Source organism: Blennius ocellaris, assembly GCF_963422515.1.
Source record: "Blennius ocellaris genome assembly, chromosome: 7".
Classification (NCBI taxonomy): domain Eukaryota; kingdom Metazoa; phylum Chordata; class Actinopteri; order Blenniiformes; family Blenniidae; genus Blennius; species Blennius ocellaris.
This window is the reverse complement of record NC_137656.1, coordinates 4081672-4106122: the sequence shown is the minus strand read 5'-3', so window position 1 is coordinate 4106122 and position 24451 is coordinate 4081672. Positions and strand designations below refer to the sequence as shown.

The following is a 24451-nucleotide window of genomic DNA, read 5'->3' as shown; positions in this document are numbered from 1 at the left end:
TTCCTTTTTCAGGGTTTTCAGGGCGTTTCCGGAGTTTCCGGTCCTGACGGAGAACCAGGGATGAAGGTACACTCTTGTTGTACATGTGGTCCAGTGGGTAGAGTGGGTTGGCTTCACAGCTAAAGTCGTAGGGATCAGTCCTCCTTCTCTTTCCACTGAGGATTTGTATCATTTTGACAGTCAAATCCAGTCGCAGTGGAGTTTTTCTGCGTTAGCGTAGCATATTTCTACTATACAGTGACACCGAGTGGCCACAGATGGTATGAACCTCGACATTTTGATATAAAAGTCACATAAGCAGCCAAACAAGTTAAACATGCTTGACTTATAGTCTAGAAAATACAGTATGTGTGAGTGGTGATGGAGTTATTTGAAATATAACCCTCCTCCTCCTCTTGTACAGGGAGAAAAAGGTCCTGCTGGTTTATCTGGCGACGGAGGAACCAGAGGTCCAAAGGTAATAAACACTGCTGCTCGCCGATGTGAATTATACCAAATAATTAGATTTTCCAGGAAGGAACGCAGATTATTTAAGATCACAGACTTTTTTTTTTTTTTTTTTTTCCATCTCACATGGGAGCATTGATTCATCTCGGCTGCTCCACATCGTATTAACATAAGAAAATTTGAATATTAAATATCGTTGTTCGCTCTGGATGGTTTCCTCCTGCAGGGAGTCGCAGGACGTCCCGGTGTGAAAGGGGACGTGGGGAACAACGGACCAGTGGTCAGTATCACAAGTCGAAACCACATTTATCTCTTTTCAGTGTTAGAACAACCTCACACAAGTTTCACAAGAAATGTGACTTTTGATTCATGATATTATCCATGTTTTAGTAGAAACCTTGTTATTGTATTTATATGAAATAATGTTAACTTTTCTGCTGACTTAAAATCTTTAATTAAATGTAGTTTAATAAAAAGGAACATGCTCAAAACGGTAAACAAAATGAAGCACAATTTACATTTTAAACATTGTGCCCGAAGTAAATTGTGTGTATGAGAAGTTTTTATACACAATCTTCAACAACTAAATCAGATTTTAAAAGCTGAGGATGACAACTGCTTGATGCTCTGTAGTGCCGACTAGTGGCGGGAGGCTGTATTACAGTTACATTTTGTTCAATAATAAAACAAAAATGGATGTGAAAATGCAGACAAAGAAAATTTTTTTTTTTTTTATGGTGTAATATTGCAGTAAAATAAATACTGGTTGTCCCTGGCTGGATGTTGAAGTTCTTATTTTCTGTATTTGTAAATTGTGCGGTGCAGTGTATAATTAACCTGCAGTGTCTTCTCAACAATGAGGATTTTAAAACGACGACACTTTGGTGAATGTTCTCCAGGGGTCTGCAGGAGTCGCAGGAAGACCTGGAGCTCCTGGCCTGAAGGGTTTTCCTGGACCCGAGGGGATCAGAGGAGAGCCCGGGCCGAAAGGAGAACCTGGAGAGGCGGTGAGAAACACGACTCTGAGGGAGAATTTACTGACGCTGAGCTTTGGATGTCGTGGTTCCTCTCAGCTGGATTAATGGATGGATGGTAATGGTCCACCTCTCTCTTTACAGGGTCCTGATGGTCTTCCAGGAGATCAAGGGGCTCCAGGATTACCAGGTCTTGAGGTAACCAGAACTACTATGATGTTTTGTCTTCCTGGATCCATCCTCAAGTGGTTTGAAATTGAGATCTGTGTTTGTCAGTGGTTCTGAGGTCTGGACTGAAGCTGAAAACAATGAATAGAAAAAAAAAGTCATTATCATGTGCAACACCATGACTAACAGTCACTCACGATAATAATTTTTTTTTTTTTTAATCTGAATTTCCTCTGAAGGATATCGATGGAGAGCCGGGAATTCCAGGTCCTGCTGGTCCTCCAGGACTTCAGGTCAGAGGACACACACACACACACACACACACACACATACACAAACTAACTTTAACCATCACAACTAAATATGTAACCAAAATTGTACCTTTAGTCCTGAAATGTGTCATAAGCATTGATTTAAATAGTGGAAATGCAATGTGTGACATGAAACTCATATTTTTAACCTCATTAAAACAGTTTCTACAAATTTCAAAGAAATATAAAGGTGATACTTGTATTATGAGACTATTGAGGACTGTCGCATACAGAGAAATAAGAATATGTGTGGAAAAGTTTTGTCAGTAAATAATACACTCGTGTTGTATAAACTATTTCCAAGTGTGAACATCTTAAGAATTCTTTAATTGTGATTATTTTAACCTCCAGCTAGAAAAAGGCAAAATATTCTAGATTACCACATATTCTTATGTTTTGAGATACTGTGTTTGATTTTTACAACTTATGAACTGAAGAAGAATAATCTTCTCCAGTTGTTCTCCAGCTGTAGTTAATATTTTATTTAATCTCAATCTTTCCTGTAGGGGCCTAAAGGTGGCGCTGGACCAAAGGGAAGAGACGGACTCAGAGGTGATAAGGTGAGATAAACATGTTTTTAAAAAAATTTAATTTTCTCATTAAGCCATCACGTCTTCCATCTATTAAAGACATTGCAGTAAAACTGTGTTTTATTTAATTAGTGAAAAGGAAAGTATTCAAAAGTCAGCATTTTCACCAATGACAAATTACGAAGGTTAGAATTCTTACTGTATTTAATTTTTGAAACAAAGAAAAAAATGCTTCCTATACTTTTTATATTTATGTGAATGATTAAGATTATTGTGCATCTTTGCTTGCGTTAAATTCTAGGAATACATTTCTGATAAACTTTAAATAAACATTTATGAAAAAATTAACACAGGTTTGCATTTAAAATTATATAAATAATTAAATAAAAAATTATAGATTTTATGATCATAAAATGTTTTTATAAATAAATTGATAAATGAATAAATCAGTGAATGATAAAGTAAGGATTAATTATATGAACACTTAAACAAATAATAAAACGGAGTCTGGGAAATAATTGTGAATAACGACGTTATGTGTTGTAAACTAGTTCCCATGACGACATAAATCCATTTACTGAATTTCAGGGGGACGACGGCCGTGGTGGGCGTGAGGGGAAGGACGGACGAGTCGGGAAGAAGGTGAGACGTCTCCGACACTAAAAGAAAGGCTTTTTCAGCAGGAGAGTTCGTATTCCAAGAAGAAGTTGTGGAACTCGCAGGCCACGCCCCCTCACTTGTGTGAAGCGGCGTTTGAACTTTTTTTTTTTTTTTTTTTTTAACTGCACAGCTTTATTTCCCGCTTCCAATGTTTTCAGAACCACATTCGGCTGAAACTGTTTCTTTCATAAAAGAGAAAGTTTGTGTCCGGGTGACATCACGCTTTGAGTGATGTGTTCAGGGGCATCACGTAATTCCGACCTCCGACATGTTGACGAGCTGCGGGGCTCGTACAGCGATTTAGCGTAAGCTAAACCCGATTTAAAATTTGACTGACACAATCATTGGCGAGTTGGACACCAGCAGTGCGACACCGACAGACTTCAGCCCAGATGGTTGGCACACATGCGTTTTTCCTCTTAATAACGCGTTTTTTTTTTTGACAGATGTGTCTTTTAGTCTGAGAAATACAGTGGTTGCTTCAGAATAGTTGCTAGAACAACTTGATCAACATTTTACCGTATTTCCTAGACTATCAGTCACACATTTTTCAGTAGTTTCGCTGTTCATGTGACTTGTGTATCAAAGTCTGCTGGTATATACCAACTGGGACCAGTAGATGTCACTCTTTTACAACAGAACTCTACTACAGTACAACTGTTCAGTAGACAGACTGGAGGTCCAACAAAATTGCCACAAACTATTAAAAAGTTTATTTAAAGCACCAGACCTGAGAGTCACCAGAAACATTATCTAATGACACTTCTGTGTCTTTTTAAAGGGCAAAAAAGGCAAAACTGGACAAAGAGGGAAGAGAGGAAAGGCTGGAGAAAAGGTGAGTCATGAGGAAGAAATTATTATTATTTTTTTTTTTTTTTTTTTAGTTTTGACTCCAGTTTTTCCACATGATTTCACTTCCTGGTCTTGCAGGGTCAGAAGGGACCTCCAGGTCCGTCCGGTCCTCCGGGGCAACACGGTGCTTACGTGAGTGGTTGTATCAACTCCGTCTGAATGTTGATCTGTGTCTGTGATTTATTTCTGTAAAAAGTGTGTTGTTTTGTCTCGTTTTGCCCCTAAAGGGCGACACCGGCACCCGGGGAAAGAAAGGTGAAGTGGGGTCACTTGGGCCGAAGGTAGGCCGTTGTTTAATGCAAATATAATAATTCCTATAATTTGCATTGAGTGCATTTGGCCTTTTCTATAGGACATTTTAATTTGCTGAAATATTTATTTATTTCCATATTTCTTTAAATTATCAATTTATTTTAATCATTTATATGCATTTGCTATGTTTTATATTGTTACACATTCATCCTATAAATTTTTTTTTTATCTTTACATATGCCTTTATATAAAGACTGTTGTATTTTCTTGTTGAATATTTCTGTATTTTTATCTATATTTGATTATATGTGAAAATACAAAGGTGTTTTTTAAATGTTATTTATTATTAATTTATTTGATTTAATTCATTATATAAATAGATTTCTATTTATTGCTTAAAAATATTTATTTACCTACATAAAAATACATGCATACGTTATTTCTATACACATTGTTAAACCAATTTCCCCCCCTCTGCAGGGTGAATCTGGTTTCGCGGGACCCCCTGGACCTCCCGGAGGAGACGGGCTGAAGGTCAGTGGATGGATCCTCACATTATTCTGTGTAAAGCGTCTTGCTAGCGCTGAAACGCTCCCGTGATGTTTCAGGGGAAGCAGGGAACCCCCGGGATGCCCGGAGGAGCCGGGTCGAAGGGAGATCAGGTAAGGAAACGCAGCGGAATCCAGGCGTTTGTAACTTGAAGCTCCGTCCGCTGGTCTGAACCTCGACCGTCACGCCGACTCCGATCCAGTAAATTTCAAACTGTTGAGTGAAACAGATTGTCCTCCTCTCTGTCCTCAGGGGGACATCGGTCCACCTGGCAGACGAGGGAATCCCGGCCTTCCCGGCCTGCCTGTGAGTTTCCTCACTACTTCCTGTATTTCTCACACGTCAATATAACGATGGCGGATAGTGAAGCTCTGATGCATGTGAAGGGCGGCTTATCAAACTGTCATCAACTGCTTTTTGTGTTTTCAGGGTTTGTTTGGACAGAAGGTGAGTAACTCCACATTTATTACAGATTATCTTCTGGAAGAAGTTGATCCCAAATTTGAATTTGTTGTATTTATGCTCCTCAGGGTCTGAAAGGTTTTACAGGATCGCCCGGCACACATGGGAAGAAAGGCCCGCCTGTGAGTGTCAAACCCACCTGTATAGTGTCCTATAGGAGGGAGATGCTCTTATAATCTGGATTATCTGAAATTACGTCAATTAGAAAGGTTAAAGAAAGATTTATGAATTAATGACAACGATAGCTAGTAATAACGACCTCACACTGTTCCTTATTTATTTATTATTTATGTGTATGTGTGTATCAGTGTATATGTATGTATGTATGTATATATATATATATGAATGTACATTGGTATGCATATATATGTATCTGTGTATAATATCTGATACTTGCGATATTGCACTTCTGGTTAGATGCTAACCTGCATTTCATTGCATTTGTAATGACAATAAAGTTGAATCGAATCTAATCTTTGAAAGAGAAGCTAATGCTAATCGTAGCGACTGTCGATACATGCTAATGCTAACAGTCTGGTAAATTCAATGCCTCACACGTTTTAATTGTGTTTGTCAGGGTCATCGTGGTGCACCCGGACCCCCGGGACCTTCGCTGAACCTCACTCTGACCCAGCTGAAGGTAAACGACAATCTTCATTTATTCACATTAGCTTTGCGCTAACGCTGCAACGCTAAACCCGAGAAACCGTCACGGAGTGACGTACAAACGCTTCTGGAGTTTCCTTCCATAATCCCGCTCTCCGATCATTCCAGGAGCTCACGCTCATGTCGGACCGGCCGAACTACGTCCTGGTCCAGACCCTGCTGGACTCCCTTCAGGGGGATCTCCGCTGGTTCATCGACCCGCCTGACGGCAGCAGGAAGCATCCGGCGACCACGTGTCTGGAGCTGTGGCTCGCCCGGCCCAACTCCACCGATGGTGAGGGAGGGGAGGCAGGAAAGACCAGGAAGTTGTCTAAAGAAAAACTTCAGTCACCTTCAATCCAGATTGTTGAGTCCGGTCTTTCATGCTAACAAAGGGGTTCCCTCAGAAACTTGCTGTGATTGATGGAGACGTTCACGGAAGCTGCCGTCACCGCACATATTTGTTTAATTTCCCAGTTAGAAGCTGGTTCTCCATAACGGCCGGTACTCTCTTGACTCTGCTGATGCTCACAGCTCTGATCACCGTGGCTTTTGACGTGCGTCTCCTTTCAGGTATTTACTACATCGATCCTAACCAGGGGAGTCCGGCCGATGCCTTTCAGGTTTTTTGCGACTTCGCAGCGGAGCCGAAAACCTGCCTGTCTCCAGTCCAGTCCCAGGTATCGGCGCCGAGAAGATGGAACGTGATTGAATCTTGTCCTGCCGGGGGTTTGTTTAAACCATCCGGGGCTTTCTGCTGCTCCTCAGGTTCCAGTGAAACCCTGGCTGAAGGATTCAGGAAGTGAGGCGTCGTTTCATTGGCTCAGCGCAGTGGAGGACGGCTTCCAGGTGACGATCCCATCCAGATCTTTTCTTTTTTTTTTTAATCCGAGATGGATTTCCACTTCTGTTTTCTGAAATCGCAACTTCCATCTGCAGTTTGAGTACGTCGGAGGTGCAGATGTGGTCCAGATGAGGTTCCTGCGGCTCCACAGCAGGTTCTCCTCTCAGACCGTCTCGTACTCCTGTGGACCAGGACATGGACAGGGCCGCAGCCAGCGGGAGGTCCGCTTCCTGGCAGACTCCCGGAGGCAGAGCTACCTGGGGACGCTGCGGGACTGTGTGGTGGGTGACTTGGAGCTTTTCTGATTTTTTTCCCCCACACTGGCTAAACCCCTCCCACTGCGCGACTTAAGACTTAAGACGGCAGATTTGACGCTACATTCAAAGACATAATCAGAAACTTCAAAGTTGTGTTGTTCACAGCTCATAAAGGTTGTTTTATTCTGTGAGCCTGTATCTTAAAGTGCCGAGGCACAAAGTTTACTATCCTGGCTGCCTGTTTAAAAAGAATATTATTTTTCTTGATTTTCAGTTCATTTTTGCATGTAATACCATAAAGACCACTCTGGTAAAATCCACAAATAAGATTTATCAAATCACAACCTCAGTGTAGCTTATTCTTATTTAACTTTATTTTATTTTCCTCTAATGTGCTTAAACATTTGTTAAATCCTAAAACAGAGAAAAGATACAGAAAAGACATAATTTTTCAAACTCTCTTTATTATACAAATTCCAAATCTTTCAATTTTTTTTAATACACAATGGGCAACATCTGCATGGATTTGTAAAGACATACTAAAAATTTAATCCGAGCCTCTGTTTCTCCATGTAATACCACAAGTGGCCACTTGTGCACATGCACAACTCAGAAGTCTGACGTGGTTACTTTCTGTTCAGGTGAAAGTCCAAAAATCCAATTATCTTTATAATATGCTAAGATTTCTGGTTAATTAAAGTATTTAATTTTCCTCAGACGTGCTTATATTTAAAGCCATATGCTAAAAAAGGGACATTCTCTTCAAGCATTTTCACTCTATATTTTCACAATTTTTAAAAGCATTTTTAATCAACATTTTAGTCTTTAAATTGAAAATATTTTGGAGTAGTTATCTTTATCTTATGTGCAAAGGGTATCCAATACGTCTCCATACATTTGTAAAGTTAAGAGAAAAAGAAATTCCGAGCCTTGAATTTTTGCATGCGATACCACAAGTGACCACTAGGAGAAAATGATATACCCGAGATCCTCAGAATCCTCAGAATTGATCATTCCTCAGATTTTCAAATCAAATGCTAATAGACAAAGAAAAAGCGACATCAAACACACGAATTTGTTGATTTCTGAGCGTTGTTCCCGGCTCTTCGTCGCCCCGCAGCCGCTGGAGGATCTGGACTCGGGCGGTCGTGAGGCCGTGTTTCAGTTTGAGAGCGACGACCTGCAGCTGCTGCCTCTCCGGGACGTGGCCGTGTTCGGGAGCCGAGACGTGACTCAGGAGTTTGGCTTCAGCGTGGGGCCGGCGTGCTTCAGCTAGGTACGCCTCTCCCGTCCCCCCCCCCCATCCAGTCTCGCCCGGGGGTCCGGCGAGACGTGCCCACGTCCGAAAACCTCGCCACCGAATGGGGCCGAGCAGCTGTTTCTGCGTGCAGACTGACCTCCAGAGCAGGGATGTTTCATAAATCTGTTTTGTACATTTTGTTTGTGTTGATAAAACCTGCTTATTTATATCAGAGCTCCACATTCAGGTACATCGGCTCCTAGTGTGTGTGTGTGTGTGTGTGCGAGCGTGTGTGTGTGTGTTGTGGTGACACTTGATGAGCATGGATGTATTACAGGAGCTTCATACATTTGATTAAAAAAAAAAAATTTCTCCTGCTGCACGAGCCAGTAAGAAAAATTTAATATGAAGGAAATTCCAGATACACATCTGCTTTATTTTTCTGTAAAAACTCTGATAATATTCGTCTTACTGACTCCGATTTTCTATTGTTAAACCAAGTTACCGCTTTGTTTTTGTTTTTTTAATCTCCCCACAATTAACCAAGTTACTGCTTTATCTTGTCTTCAGGTTTGAAACAAAGTTTTGACAAGTTACAAAACAAGTGTGGTTCAATAAAGAAGCTTTCTTTGAAGAAAGGAGAAAATGTTAAATTCTGTAAAATATTTGTCAGTACGAGGCTTTAACTCATCCATGCTCATTCGTTATGAGTGTTTCTTTATTTTGCGATGTTTCACTTTTTTTGTTTTCTCCCAACGTTTCGAGCGAATGTTTGCACGATGTGACGCGTTCAGGTCTGTTTTACCTCTTGGAAATGAGTTTATACGTTTTGAAAAGTGTATATTTTACCGACGGAGCTCGATGTTGTACTCGTGTTTCGTGCTCCTTTCCTGTCGTGGTAGAATGTTTGTTCACCAATACTCAGGTGATTAAGTTAACTTTTGAACTGGTTGTAAATACGTCCTGTTGTAGATATTCTTCCTCCTTCATCGTCAGACATGAGCTGTTAATAATTTATGATGTCCAGGTTCCTGGTTTGATCACCGGCGACGAAAGCTGCATTTCAGTGTAACGTACATTTACCATTATTGTGATGTGAACACGAGGTATATAATTCACATGCTCTGCGAATTCAAAATGACAGTTTTAAGTATCAAAGACGTATTCTGCAATCAACAAATTCAAATAATGTAATTGATTATGAGAGGAAGAGCACTTTGGAATACATTACAAAGCAACATTCAGACCTTTTCACCAGATTTTTTTCAGCCCAAGCGGAAACAAATGATCATATGTTAAATATTTCTATTATGCTTAATTTCAGGATGTATTTTTTTTTTTCTGTTATGAATCTCACTAAAGCAGCTTTTACTGATTAAAAACACTTTTCTGTAATGCGGTCTGGTCTCTCGTCATCTGTCTTAAACTAGCACTTTTTTTCTTTCTTTCTTTGAGCAATTGTAATTTGACACCTGGCTTGTTCTCTTCCTGGTTGCTGTAGTTTACTGATTGGGTACACTTTGGAATATTTAATGAGCTCAGTCATTAAACTGAAAATGTTACCTTAAATAAAGATTTTAATAGAGAAAATGCATTTTGAGATGTCACCTTGAACGCTTGAATGTTGCGTTGCAGTAACGTACTGAAGTTAACGGGTTAACGAGTTAACTAGCTCGCCATTGCTTGCAGTACCACAGTGAACCACAAGGTGGTGTCTCTACACTTTTACCTTTAACTTGTTAAAACTCTGCAATCTGCTGCTTAAAGCTTCCCATTTTTAGAATCTGCTGATACTTTTGGTGTATAATTGTTGCTAACTTTGCAAAATAATCCAAATAATCAATTTGAAGCATTTTGGAGCTTAAGTGGGTTGGACTGGTGAGAATAGTGACATTTTTAACTTTTAAATTTAAACTAAACTTTTTTGTTTATTTGGATGCAGAAAAGAAATCCATTTTCTTTTTTAAAATAAACATTCTCTTTTCGCTTGCTGATGCAGGTTAGCACCCTAGTTAGCATCACGAGCTAGTGCGCTACTCATTCATCTGGAATTTTGATAATTAATATTTCTCAGGACATGAAGGCTATATTCTTATTCACATAACTTCTCAGTTTTGAAACTTAAAACAATTCTTTTCGTACGTCTATAGCGATATGAATGCGTGAATTCGTGAAAAACAACTTTACATTTTGTTATTGAAAATGAAAGCGTATTGTAGTCATGGGGCTGTGGAGAGCTATAATTTCCGACGTTCCCGCGGAGGTCTTGAACGCGCCCTTGGATCACGCTTGTTTTCAGAGAAGCTTCAGCATCAGAGCTACAAGTGGCTCAGAAAATACCTATTTTTGATACTTTTTATGACGTGTAAATGTTCGATTATTGCGAGGCTGCGTGGTTCTGCGCGGCACCGGTCTGGTTGAAGGGCTTTAAACATGAGGAGACCCCCGGAGCCGTGCCACTGACGTCCCGCTAACGCAACCGCTGGAACCCGGACTGCCTTCCGCTTCCCTCCCGCCGCCGGACCCCACGGAGCATCTGCCTCTCTACACACGCTTTAAAAGGTCAGTGCGGTTCACAAAGTCGTGGCTTTACCTCCCCTGTGTGACTCCCGAGCGACACGTTGTTCGTCCGTGAATGTTTCTGTTCTGCTCTGAAACTGCTCGGCTGTTATTTCTTTTCGGGGGGTGGTGGGTGGTGGGTGCTGTGTAGGCCTCGACTCCAGCCTCGGTGTCGAGTTGGCGACGAGTCCGCGCGAACGTTCACGCGAGCCCGCTAATAATTGATGGAGCGACCGCTGCTGTACCAGGCTCCAGAATTAAAGCCAAACTCATGCTTTGTTTCGCATTAATAGACGTTTTTAACATTTACTCATTATTCATGCAGCGTGGACACAGTTGAAGCCAAATGTCAATAAACTAGCCTGTTGATTATTAACTTGCATGGCAGCCTGTTTTGAACCATAAAATCATAATTTTAACGAAAATGTTAATATTGCTGCTGATTTAAATACCACAATAACTCCAAAGCACACTGTTTAAATGGGAAGAAGCAATGTTTGCCTGATTATTTCAGTATTTCACCTTTTATTCACATACCACATGTGGCAGCGTCTCTGTGGATTAAGAGGAAACAATTATGAGAAATGTATATGAATAAATGTGTGGAATCTGGGAACCCCTACAAGAGTCATGAAATACGACTTCAGACCAGATATAAACATGAAAAGGGGCTGATGAGAAATTGTGAAACACAATCTAGTTTTTGAGTGAAATAAATTTGCAGTCGATGTCAAAAAAGATAATTTATGAATTTTTTTTGCAGGAAATTTAAAAACTCTGTTTTAAAATTTCAAATGATGTACCGTTTGGAACAGTATTCGACATAGGCTACTACAAAACATACATACATATACTGTATACAACAGAAGGATTTGGTCATTGGACTATATTTGTTTGTATGACTGTTGGCAAGATCGCAGGAATTTGACATTTTCACCACATCTAGATATTAGGCCATGGAAGATGTCAATAAATTTGAGGTTGTCTGGAATTTTTTTTTTTTTTTTGTCAGAGTCCAGGTCAACCTTTGGCGGAAGTCAGAAATCTCCGATTGCTCTTGTTGTGCGAATTGATTAGTTGTTGTTGTTTTGTGGATTCAGTATGAAGCGCTTCCACACTTCTGGATGACATTTTTCATGAAGTTTGCCCTTCTCATCTGTCTCTTGGACCTTTCGCCAGCTGTGTTGCTGAAAGCATTGACTTGTCTTGTGGGGCATGTGACGCAAAACAAGGCCAATATATTGGCTGCTTCTGCTGCTAGAATACAGCCAGATGCGACAGATTTGTTGAAAATCTGAAGAAAAAAAGAAAAAAAAAGTTATTAACCAATGAATCGATAACTAAATCACTCACTCCTCTTCCTCCCCCCCACAGGGCTCGCTCACAGACATGCTCTCACCGTCCCGACAGGACTATGTGTCGATAAGCTTATCAGGACAGGGAAGTGGAAGCTACAACAACGGCAAGCAGTGGAGGAGGCAGTCCTGCTGGAGGGTGAGTCCTCCGCCCCGCCTCCTCTTAACCTCCATCTGTGGGGGAAACGAGATGATCTGAACAACAACCCTCTGATCACGTTGTGTCGCCACGTCTTCCATAAAAGCCGACGGCCATTTTCCAAAAGCTGCGACTCGCCTCAAATAAGTTTGTTTTGACCCAACAGAAGATATTCTGTTTAAACTAATCGGGGGAAACAAAAATATCTCAGATTTAAGTAAGAATGGAAAACTTTTGTTGAGTTCTGGGGCGACAGTGCTGCAGCTCTTTATTATTACGGCTTTAACCTTTAGGATAAAAAAAAACCCAAGATGTGTAGTGTACAGAGTGAAACGGAGCCGTCCTCTGTCTTCTGTCCCTCATCCTTCGTCCTCGTCCTCCTTCAGAAATGGAAGCAGCTGTCCCGGCTGCAGCGGAGCCTCATCCTCTTCACCCTCGTCCTCCTCTTCATCTGTGGGATGGCTTCATATCCCACCGTCAGCGAACACCTCACAGGTTTTTATAGGATCATATGAACACAGTTTGAGATCCAGGACTTTAAATACCAGATTATATTATATGTCGAGACCATCCAAAGTGAATATTCCTAATTATAACTACATGAATAATGATGATGATGATGACGATGATGATGTTTGGCGTCGTCGTTTTTTTCAGGCATTCCACAAAGCGAACAGAGCACAGACGAAAACCTCCTGAAGCCCTTCGTCATCCCACAAATGCTTCCCGAGCCAGAGAAAGTCAAAGAGAGCCGTGTTCCACTGCCAGAACAACCCTCACAGGTACACACACACACACACACACACACACACACACACACACACACACACACACACACACACACACACACACACACACACACACACACACACACACACACACACACACACACACACACACACACACACACACACACACACCTTTTCGCTCCACGAATATTCACAGTTTTTATTTTGATGACTGTTGAATTTATCTCTTTTATGTAAAACATGAAAAAAAAAACTATATTTCAAATTGCTTGAAATGTTTTGAGAAATAACTGACTTTTTTTTTTTCAAAGATGAAGTCAGGATTTCTCGTCTCTGCGTTTTTTCCCCCAGAGGAAACTGTCCAATAAGAGAGGGCCGCCTGTGCTGATAAACCGTCTGCAGAAGAGAGGAAACGCTTCGGCGGTGGACGACAAAGCAGCCGAGGGCAGGAAGAGAGGAGAGGAGGAGCAGGGCGTCATCAGGTCAGCCTGGAAACGAGAATAGAGAGAGAGAAACCACTCATCAAAAGAAAGAGTTCAAGTGAAAACGCGATACTTTTGTTGCGTTTTGGGCCTCCGTTTCCACGACAACGATGCTTAGGGGGGGAATTCAGCTGTGAATGCACGCCACGCCTGTAATAAATAGTTCTTTACGTGCCGTACATATTGTCCTGGGACTTGTAATAGCAAGCCAACTTGGTTGGTCGTTTCAAAAGTTTGCCGTTTCAAAAGTTTGCCGCGGAAATGAGAATCTTACCTGAAATGCAAAAGCAACAGAAAAAACAGTTTAACTTGAAATGTGGCTTTAATAGTGATCAGAGCTTCTTCACACTGATTTAGCTTTCTCAGTTCCCAATGCATTATTATTATTATTATTATTATTATCAGATTCTGTATTTTCACAGCCCCGAAACTATCAAGAATAGAAAAAATAGAACATGTCAGTGAAGACACAATTATTTTTCGACTATTTAATTCTCAAAAAATATATAAAAAGGAGTTTTCCTGTCAAGACCATGTACATATTGTTTCCGGACATTTAACCAAGTGCAGCATTAAAAGGAGGTTTTTCTGTAGTGTTGTAGCAGCTTTCTGTTGTCAGACGGTGACATCTTGTGGTCTAACATGGTATGTTCCGCTATATTTTAATACATAAATCGCATGTGCAACCAAATAACTAAAACAGCGACTTGAAGTCCAGAGAATACGGTAATAAAATATCAGATTTGTCCTCGTATAAAGCCCTGAGATGATTCATGGTTTTATCTTAACACTCAATTTATATCTGCGGTTTGTAATGATTATATTCAGTTTGATTAAATCAAATGTATTTACACTTGTTCTTTCTTTATCGTGAGCTATTCTGCGAGGAAAAACAAAAAAACACGGAACTGGAAATAACCGTCTTTGAAATACATGATTTTCACGAATAGGAATATTTGAAAAAGGGAAATAAAGATACTTTTCAGTAATATAGATTACTAATAAACTTTGATGTAATTCACTAAACATGGACTTCTGTATTTTTACTTGTTATAATTTATGATTTTACAGTGGATCTACAATTCCGATTAGCTTTATTCTCCTACAATATCATGATGCATTAAACTTTTAAAGATATGAAGAAATCTTTAAATCCCAAACCTTCATAATTTATTGAAACACAACGTGCTTCGCTTTTTTTGTATTCACAAATAGATTTAATATGCATTTTTTATACACTTGATGTAATGTGTTAACTACATGCAGCCCATGTTCTGCATTTTTAATTTCGATTAAAATGACATAGAAACGAGAAACCTCCACCAGCTCCAGACACCAGAGGAGCTCAGATCTTTGTGGGGGTTTTTTTGTCTTTTTAAATGTGACATCTGTCCTCCAGCTGGCATGGAGCCGTGATCGACACTGAGCAGGGAACCGAGGCAACGAAGGACGGAGAGAACAAGGACAATTCATCCGTCCAGCAGAAAACCAGACCCAGCAACCACTCAGGTATCGTCCCGCTTTCTAACCCACTGCTCAACGCCTCCTTCACGTGTAAACACAGAACGTAAAAGGAGTGTTTTGTGGTGTCCGTTTCCACGACAACGGTGCCGGGAGCTACTGAAGACGCGACGTCTCTGTGGAAACGGAGGGGGGGGATGCAACTTTTCTGAAACGCCGCTATTGGGCGTGCAACGCTCCAGTTAATAGTTATAACGAATAGTTATAAATAACGACAATGTGTGCCTCGAGATTGTCATGACTCATAGTCTACATCGTTTTCGGAGTTCCTGCCATTTCCGTAGGAACTGAAATAGTTTCCTAAATGTTGTCGTGTTAATGCAAAACAACGAGTTTTCAGTTGAACATTTGTAAATTGTCACTAAAAAGTCCACAGTTCATGATTTGATTGCGTCCATGTTCCCTCGGGTTTATATTTGTGTGCTTTGGAAGGACTCACGACACCATCTGGTGGCACAAAGCAGTATTGCAAGGCTGGCTCGCTCCCCAGAAATGCGTGTTTAAAAAAAAAAAAAAATAGCAAACTGAAGTGAAAAGGTTCCTTCCTCTGACCTGATCTTACATCTCAGTTTCTACCTATCTCCACTGTGTGTATATCAATTCTGTCAATTTACTCTATTTTTAGAGGATTTCTTTACTTACTGGATTGTTTTATTTTTTTTTTATTTTTACTTATTCTATTTTTTGTGCTCTTTTTGCTCTTGTTTAGATATTTACATACGTTTACATATTTTAATTCTTAAATTTTATAATTTCTGCACCTTTTTACCTTGAGCTGTTGTAAGTTTGTGTTTCCCCCTGGGGAGGAATAAAGCGCTATTCTATTCTATTCATTGACGTTCCCGTCCTGTCTCCCATCCTGTCACCCCCCCCCCCCCCCCCTCCTGTGTGTCCAGAGGCCAGCCGGCTGGAGGCGGTGCGGGACGCCTTCCGACACGCCTGGAAGGGCTACAAAGAGTTCTCGTGGGGCCACGACGAGCTCCGGCCCATCTCCAAGTCGTACAGCGAGTGGTTCGGCCTGGGCCTGACCCTCATCGACGCCCTGGACACCATGTGGATCCTCGGGCTGAAGGAAGGTACAGATCGCTGCAGGTTCCTTCGCGCCGCCACGCCAGTCTGAGATGTACGAGTTGTAAAAACGTCCCCCTCCCCCGCCCCTTCCGTTGCGGCAGAGTTCGAGGAAGCCAGAGCGTGGGTCTCCACGGAGCTCTCCTTCAACAGAAACGTGGACGTCAACCTGTTCGAAAGCACCATCCGCATCCTGGGCGGCCTGCTCAGCACCTACCACCTGACCGGAGACGCCCTGTTCCTGGATAAAGCCGTGAGCACAAACACAACTCGCTCCTTCTTCTTTTTTTTTTGCTTTCTTTTCTCTGAAATACTGATTTATCGTCCTAACTGTGCTTTATGTTGGTGTGTTTTGGTTTCTCTTCTGGATTCTTTGTCGGTTGTGACAGTGCAAGCATAAGAATATCACAAACTCCTTTATCACACAAGGCCGTCCTGTTACACAAATGATTGACACGCAGCTTTCAAATCGACTTACCTCGCAGACATCTTTTTTTTTTTAATTAAAAAAAGACATTTTTAAATACATTACAGTCATTCCAATGTGCTTTCATAGAGAAAATAGAAAAGCCCAACATATCCACAACTCGCTGTTTACTGGAGGTCAGTTTCTTAATCCCGAACTCACTCGGACCTTTCGGACAGCGTTAGCATTTCTCCTCCTGGTTAGCATTAGCGGGCTTCCACGGCCGTTAGCCTCCCCCTCCAAGAACTGTCTGCGTGCTTTTGTTTCTGCTTCTTCCTGTCGTCGCATCGAGAATATTTAGTACCTTCCTCCTCGCTGAACTGATGCAACTTCACGTAATCCAGATTATAGAGCATCTTCCTCCCGCTAATTGATGTAACGTCACATAATCCAGATTATAAAGCATCTTTCCCAAGACTAATTTAACGAGTTAGTTTGACCCACATAGTTGTAACGGCTCATTAACAGGACAAACAGAGAGAAGAAATCAAAAAAGAACTCGAGAGTTATTTCCCAAAGTAACTTCAGTATTTAATATTTTCAGAAATAGTGTGAAGAAAAAAGTCGTGGCTGAGCTCAGTTTTTTTTTCCCTCACCTTTATGCTCCGTTGTTTAAAGTAGATGGAAGATCTGACTGGTTGATTTGATATTTATTCACATACATAAGAAGTAAATCAAACTGAATGAGATCCCAGCAGTGTAACAGTCTGCTTCCTGTAATAAATGATTTAATTCCAGTAGCTGTCCCAGATATTTTTCAAACTTCTCCAACCTCTCAGCAACTGAACACCGCTTTTGTTTCTACACTTCAAAACCTCCTCCTCCCTCCCCCTGGAGCTGCAGGCTTGACAGTGACCTCCTGACGGCCCTGACAGGAACATCACAGCCGCCGTCTGGAGACAAAAATACATCGGATTTCGCAGAAGAGCAAAAATAGAAACCCGCGAAAACCTGTAATTTCTGCAGATGTTTCTCAGAGTTAAAAGCCCTCCACATTCAGATGTAATCTGTCGGCCGAGGCATCTCTCTCTCTCTCTCTCTCTCTCTAATCCCCAATGTGGAATAATCCCCGCTAACCTCCTGATTCAGTGCTCGTACACAGCTCGGGGTTGAGTTCAGGCCTCACGGCTGATGTTTAGTCTCGGAAAGCAGCTGCTTCCTGTTCCAGCTCTCGCCACATGTTTCAAAACAGATAGCGGAGAGAAGAAAGAGAGGTTTGTCAAAGTCAAAGCTCCGTTTCCATGACAACATTTCAAGTGTGAAAACGGGTTATGAGAGCCAGAGATGGCGATACGGTATTAAAATGTGTGTGACACTCCTGCTGGATGTTTTCATAGGTCCCAGTCAAAGCATTTCAAAGGGGCGTGTTCCAGATTTGATTGACACTTCCTTTAACAAATCATGATGGATTGCACATCCCAGCCCTCCTATGACTTAGTCTGAACTTCTGGTTGACACAGAGGAAATATCCCATCATGCTTCGGCGCGTCACGCCAGAAGTTTGAGAAGCATAATTGTTGCTGGCGATCAGTCACGGTGCGGACATGTCGAGGGAATATAAAATCAGTACTCTGTCCGCCTCCGTCAACAGAAAGACATCGGCTCCAGGCTCATGCCGGCCTTCAGGACCCCGTCGAAGATCCCCTACTCGGACGTGAACATCGGCAAGGGCACGGCCCACCCTCCCCGCTGGACCTCCGACAGCACGGTGGCCGAAGTCACCAGCATCCAGCTGGAGTTCCGGGAGCTGAGCCGCCTCACGCAGGACCCCCAGTACCAGGTAAAGACCTGGAGACCGGTCCCAGGGTCACAGCAGGTGGGTGGGAGGACTTCCCTCTGACCTCTGACCTCTGACCCCTCTCCTCCAGGCGGCCGTGTCCGAGGTGATGAAGCAGGTCCACCAGCTGGAGGGGAAGCTGGACGGCCTGGTCCCCATGTTCATCAACACCAACAGCGGGCAGTTCACCCACCAGGGGATCTACACCCTGGGGGCCCGAGCCGACAGCTACTACGAGTACCTGCTGAAGCAGTGGATCCAGGGCGGCAAGGTGGAGGACCAGTGAGTACAACGAGTGTGTGTGTGTGTGTTTTTTAATCTGTGACAGCTGCAGATGTTTAATCTGGCCTCCGTTTGATTCCAGACTGCTGGAGGACTACCTGCAGGCCGTCGAGGGCGTGAAGAAGAACCTGCTGCAGAAGTCGTCGCCCAACGGCCTCACCTTCGTCGGGGAGCTCTCACACGGCCAGTTCAGCCCCAAAATGGTGAATTATTCCACGTTCTCTTAGCATTAGCATTAGCCAAAGCTGTGGTCCCGACAGTGACTGGTTCACTGAACTCCTGTTTACCTTGGAGGAGGAAGCATGAAGCATGGCCCACTGTCAGTAGCATTAGCATTAGCATGCTCAACTAGCAGTCTGCATGTTGGGTAGTTGATCCAGATTACGGCGCGAAAGGTTTATAGAAGTAAGATGGCGGGATCTTCCTGGAGCTTTTCCTCCGTTCGATCCTCCAGGATCACCTGGTGTGTTTCCTGCCGGGCACCCTGGCCCTCGGGGCCCACAACGGGCTCCCCGCGGACCACATGGACCTGGCCAAGGAGCTGATGGAGACCTGCTACCAGATGTACGTCCAGATGGAGACGGGCCTGAGTCCGGAGATCGTCCACTTCAACATGCACCAGGGCAGCATTCGAGACATCGACGTCAAGGTTGGAACAAATCCCGTCGAAAGCAGGAACCTTCAACACAGCGAAACGCAAGAACCTCAAATAAAAAACGAAATTATACAGCGTTTAAAAAGTGGCTTCTGCCGTTTCCGTCCAGCTCGCCGACAGACACAACCTCCTGCGACCGGAGACGGTGGAGAGTCTCTTCTACCTGTACAGGTTCACCAACGACCACAAGTACCAGCAGTGGGGCTGGGAGATCCTGCAGAGCTTCAACAACTACACCAAGGTCAGTGACGATACTTCACTTGGAGCACGTGTGCCAACGTTTGGGAATCGAATGGTCGGGTTTCGCTTCGTTTATTTATTTATTGATGGATGTTGTTGCCTGCTTCTCCCCCCCTCAGGTTTCCTCCGGCGGCTTCACGTCCATCAACAACGTGCGGGACCCGGATTACCCGAGTCCCCGGGACAAGATGGAGAGCTTCTTCCTGGGGGAGACGCTCAAGTACCTGTACCTGCTGTTCTCTGAGCAGCCCGACCTCGTCAGCCTGGACCAGTACGTGTTCAACACCGAAGCCCACCCACTGCCCATATGGCCTTCCAGTGCGTGACACACACACACACACACACACACACACACACACACACACACACACACACACTCAGGGTCGGTCTCAGGCCATAACGACTCCTTCCTCTCTGGTGTGTCGGGGCTGATGGAACAAGAGCATCTCTTGGTTTTCTACTGACTAAAAAAAGGAAAAGAAAAAGAAAAAAAGGTCCAGATTGTGATTATTTATATTTAGTTTTAATGCAGAGGAGCATAGAAAAAAAACAAAAAAACAACCTGATTGTGACTTAAATCAAAGCTGTCTTAATCCCCTGGACTCACACCGATGCTGGTTGGGAAAACGGAAATCACCATTTTTTTACTTGGAGAGATCGTAGAACAACTCGTGTTTCTCAGCGTCGTGCTGCAGGCGGCAGCTTCTGTAGCAAATCTGCTCCGTCTGAACGTCCTCCTCACTCTGAGCTGCTCTTCTTCACACTGAGCTGCTCTTCTTCACACTGAGCTGATCTTCTTCACACTGAGCTGATCTTCTTCAAACTGAGCTGCTCTTCACACTGAGCTGCTCTTCTTCACACTGAGCTGTTCTTCTTCTTCACATAGAGCTGCTCTTCTTCAAACTGAGCTGATCTTCACACTGAGCTGCTCTTCTTCACACTGAGCTGCTCTTCTTCTTCTTCACATAGAGCTGCTCTTCTTCAAACTGAGCTGCACTTCTTCACATAGAGCTGCTCTTCTTCACATAGAGCTGCTCTTCACGTAGAGCTGCTATTCTTTCTAAGAGAGCTGCTCTTCATCCTCACACTGAGTCACAGAGCTCTTCACCCTGCGGTGGCGCCTGTGATGCCTTCAGGCCACACAGGAAACGAGAGCTTCAGAATAGAGAACTTGCTCCGAGTGCAACATGATCAATGGGAGGAGGTGAGAGGACGTCTGGCGACGACGAGCGAGTGACGTCGGTCAGTCGTTCACATTTTAAAGTAAACATTTTTAAAGTCTGTCATAATTTCTCATAATCCAACTAAAACACAGAGAAAACCCCGGATAATCTCACGCGACGCTGTTCTTTTCGTACAAGAAGTAGGCGGAGACTCGGGTGCGGCGGCAGCGAGCTCGTCTCCCGTTTACACGGCAACGTTTCGAAAACTAAACTGATTTCAATGAAAACTGCAGCAAAACTGAAAATGATGTAGTTAGCACTCCGGACCACCAGATGGTGCTGTTGTCTTTTTTTGTTGTTGTTGTAATGAAACCACAAACACACACATGCGGACGGAGAACAATACGCTATAAACACACGAGCACGGGGACGTTCTTGTTCCGCAGTAGAACTATTGTTTAGACGACAACGGCGCTCGGGAGTCCCCGAAAACACAACTTTTGCACAGTCGCAGCGTTTCAGCGAAGTTGTGTTTTCGGGGACTCCCGAGCGCCGTTGTCGTCTAAACGGGCACCGAAAAACAAAACAAAGGGTTTTCCCTTTACCTCATTTGAAAAATGTCGTCATAAAATACAATTTAGTTACTTTTAAAAAAAAAAGAATTCTCCTTTTTTTTCTTGTATATAAGAAACAAACAAAAAATTCCTGATTAAAGAAACAGAAGATGTTTTAAAAACGAATATTTGGCATAAACCTAAAGCAGCTTCACTAGAAAACTCTTCAGTGTTCAGCCTGAACCAGGCTATAAGGTAATTAAATAGAAAAGTCTCGAGCCGGATCTTAAAAGTCGAGACTGATTCCCCGACCGCTCATTGATCAAGTCGCACAGCTTTGAGGAAGCTGGTTCTGACTCGGTATCTCGTGTAATATATCGTATCGGCAGTGTATATTAGAAGCGGCTTTTCTCTGCGCAAACCATTCCGTTCAAAGTCATTCCCTGTAAATAGCAACCTCTCCTTCTCCTCTTTACTTCCTTTCCCGCTTCTGTCGTTCGTTTGAATCGTTAACATTTCCCAGCGAAGCGAGGCTGTTGCAGGTGTTCGGTGTTACTTTGTGGCTTCGCTCCTTTTAATCGGAAAGTCGCGACGCCATTCCACTGAGATGACGTGAGACGTCGGAGATCGACGAGTCGGCAGCTTTTACCGGAGCGACGAGGAGCAGAAAAAAAGACTCTTTCCGCTTCCGGGAAGATCCGTGAACTCTTTAATCTCTGAGCATTTTTTATTTTTTGGGATATTTCCGTGGCAAAGCAGCAAAGTCCTTCAGTATGATTTTTTTTTGTTTTTTGCCTGAGTTGATGTTCGAGACCAAACTGTTCTTGTACTTCCTGTTTTTGTTCTTTGTTCGCCGTCGGTGTCGTCTCACGTGTGCCTTCAACGTTGCTTCAGACAACATTCTCAAAAGAGCTCTTTGTTATTTCCCTCGTGTCGCTCCGCAGAACCTTTCCAGGAGCAGTGATGTTTGTTTTTGTTGGGGTTTTTTTCTTTTTAATTTTTCGCAGCAATCCTCAGAACGACGTCCAGGTTTACATAATCGGATCCTCCTGAAATACGCAGTTTTAGTTTAGCCGCAGCCGTTAAACTCAATCAAATTCATCCAATTTAACAAGTTTAAGGATAAAAACAGTAAATATTCCCCCTTTTCGGTCTCTGTTTATCTGCATATTATTTTAAACCCAAAACTCTCCAGTAGCTTCAGGTTTTCCTAAAGGACTCGGTCGCTTTAATGCACAAGTATGAAATAAAATTAATGTCGACTGAGATTTGAACATTTCGGTCCAAATATGCACTTCCGTTTACATTTCTGTAACTTTGTGTCCTCGCTATGTTTAAATCCCCGTAAAGAGCCTTGGTGGGTTTTCTACCACCGACTCTGAGCCAGGTGGGGGGCCCACATCTGGGCCACGAACCACGAGTTGAGAACCGCTGTCCTGCAGTGTGGTGCAGTCGAAGGCCTCTTGAATCTCTGTTTACTCGGCTGGTAAAGAACACAAAATCCCAGAATTCACTCAGTTGATACCGACGCCCCAATACCGGGATCTGTAGCATATATTGGGGCCGGTATCGGGATCAGTCTCGAGTATGACGACCGATACAGGATCATTATCGGGGCCGATACAGCATCAATAGCATGTTTTGGATGTAGTGGAGTCGATACCGAGATCAGTATCCCGTATTGAGGCCGATACCGGGATCAGTATCCTGTATTGGAGCCAACACCGAGATCAGTATCCTGTATTGGAGCCGATACCAAGATCAGTATCTTGTATTGGAGCCGATACCAAGATCAGTATCCTGTATTGGAGCCGATACCAAGATCAGTGTCTTGTATTGGAGCCGATACCGGGATCAGTATTCTTCATTGTGGCCGATACCGGGATCAGTATCCCGTATTGAGGCCGATACCGGGATCAGTATCCTGTATTGGGGCCGATACTAGGATCAGTATCCTGTATTGGGGCCGACACCGAGATCAGTATCCTGTATTGGAGCCGATACCAAGATCAGTATCCTGTATTGGAGCCGATACCAAGATCAGTATCTTGTATTGGAGCCGATACCGTGATCAGTATTCTTCATTGTGGCTGATACCGGGATCAGTATCCCGTATTGAGGCCGATACCGGGATCAGTATCAGGCAAGGCATCAGGACTGACACAGGGAAGCTAAATGCTAACCTCCAGACTACTGCACAGAGCAAAGAGCCTGAAAAACGACGACGATCATGATTAAAGTCTTCAAATGGATCTAAACACTTGATATATCAGGGACAAGTTATTAAACACCGAAATCTAAATCCTGCTGAGGATTTTTCTTTCTCAAAGTATCGATTATTGTTTCAGTCGATCCATAAATGAGTCGTCAGAATCATCCTGAGTTCTGTAAACATTAGCTGAAGCCTCCGAAGTTCTTGGTTTCACGCCGGATGTCTGAAACAATTTTAACGTTGGTTGACGTTTGATCTGACGTCAAGAAGCCAAATCCTTCGATTCCTTTAAGTTTTTTTAATACAAACTCTACAACCAAGTTTTCTACCGAAGATCTGTTTCCTGGTTCTTCTCTAAAAGTTCTCAAAGTTGTTTTTAAAAAAACAAAACAGAAATTTGAGTAACCCTGCGTAGGAACCCTCGCTTCAGTTCTCTGCTTTGTTGAATTCTGAAAACCTGCTTCGTTCACAACAGGAACCATAAATAACAAACTCCCGTTTTTTTGTTTTGTCTTGTGTTTCCTACCGGAGGCGTTTCTGTGAATGTCGGTCGTAGCAGCACAAACTTTGTGCTGCGGCTTTTCTTTTCTTTTTTATTTATTTCCAACGTTTCCCTTCTACAGATGTTCTATTGATGGTGTAAAATAAATGCTGGACCAGCTTTAATTTTGTAAAAAAAAAAAAAAAAGAAAGAAAAAAAAATGCTGGAATTAAAAAGATTTTATTGAAAAGGAAACAAAATGTGTGAAATTATTTTAATTTTTTTTCCTGACTTCCACAACATCTCCAAACAAACGTCTAAAATCGTCTCACAGTCGTCAGAAAACCTTCGAAATTCAGTTCACATCAGTTAAAAAGTCAACATTTCAATCAGTTATTTAAAGAAAATGTACGTCTAATTCCAGAATAATTTCTTGTGTCAAGGAGGGTGTATCTTTACGGGGTAACATTTTTGAAATGTTTAAAACAGTTGTGCAAGTTTTAGATGTAATTTTTAAAACTTTAAGGCAAAATCCATGGAGTTTGGCGGAGATGTCG

The 24451-nt window shown here is 42.6% G+C and overlaps 2 protein-coding genes across 5 annotated transcripts in view; both read left to right on the top strand.

The window, feature by feature from the left end:
• LOC308132145 (uncharacterized protein) overlaps positions 1 to 9580 on the top strand; it is a 52453-nt gene extending 42873 nt beyond the window's left edge. For all 4 annotated transcript variants that reach the window (XM_080499132.1, XM_080499130.1, XM_080499131.1 and 1 more), the window contains 22 exons: positions 13 to 66; positions 404 to 457; positions 674 to 727; positions 1347 to 1454; positions 1566 to 1619; positions 1829 to 1882; positions 2407 to 2460; positions 3019 to 3072; positions 3872 to 3925; positions 4021 to 4074; positions 4170 to 4223; positions 4675 to 4728; positions 4803 to 4856; positions 4996 to 5049; positions 5173 to 5190; positions 5274 to 5327; positions 5783 to 5845; positions 5980 to 6145; positions 6424 to 6530; positions 6619 to 6699; positions 6790 to 6975; positions 8072 to 9580. In XM_080499132.1, coding sequence (XP_080355258.1) covers positions 13 to 66; positions 404 to 457; positions 674 to 727; positions 1347 to 1454; positions 1566 to 1619; positions 1829 to 1882; positions 2407 to 2460; positions 3019 to 3072; positions 3872 to 3925; positions 4021 to 4074; positions 4170 to 4223; positions 4675 to 4728; positions 4803 to 4856; positions 4996 to 5049; positions 5173 to 5190; positions 5274 to 5327; positions 5783 to 5845; positions 5980 to 6145; positions 6424 to 6530; positions 6619 to 6699; positions 6790 to 6975; positions 8072 to 8227 — 1641 coding nt within the window. In that variant the 3' untranslated portion in view covers positions 8228 to 9580. The remainder of the gene's footprint in view (positions 1 to 12; positions 67 to 403; positions 458 to 673; positions 728 to 1346; positions 1455 to 1565; positions 1620 to 1828; positions 1883 to 2406; positions 2461 to 3018; positions 3073 to 3871; positions 3926 to 4020; positions 4075 to 4169; positions 4224 to 4674; positions 4729 to 4802; positions 4857 to 4995; positions 5050 to 5172; positions 5191 to 5273; positions 5328 to 5782; positions 5846 to 5979; positions 6146 to 6423; positions 6531 to 6618; positions 6700 to 6789; positions 6976 to 8071) is intronic.
• Positions 9581 to 10501: 921 nt separating this feature from the next.
• man1b1b (mannosidase, alpha, class 1B, member 1b) lies at positions 10502 to 21090 on the top strand. The gene is made up of 14 exons (XM_080499368.1): positions 10502 to 10753; positions 12125 to 12244; positions 12631 to 12739; positions 12902 to 13026; positions 13345 to 13475; positions 14875 to 14984; positions 15893 to 16072; positions 16169 to 16317; positions 18122 to 18310; positions 18399 to 18589; positions 18672 to 18792; positions 19044 to 19238; positions 19354 to 19485; positions 19604 to 21090. The coding sequence occupies exons 2-14, from the start codon at positions 12140 to 12142 to the stop codon at positions 19808 to 19810; spliced, it is 1944 nt and encodes a 647-aa protein (XP_080355494.1). The 5' UTR covers positions 10502 to 10753; positions 12125 to 12139; the 3' UTR covers positions 19811 to 21090.
• Positions 21091 to 24451: the final 3361 nt, after the last annotated feature.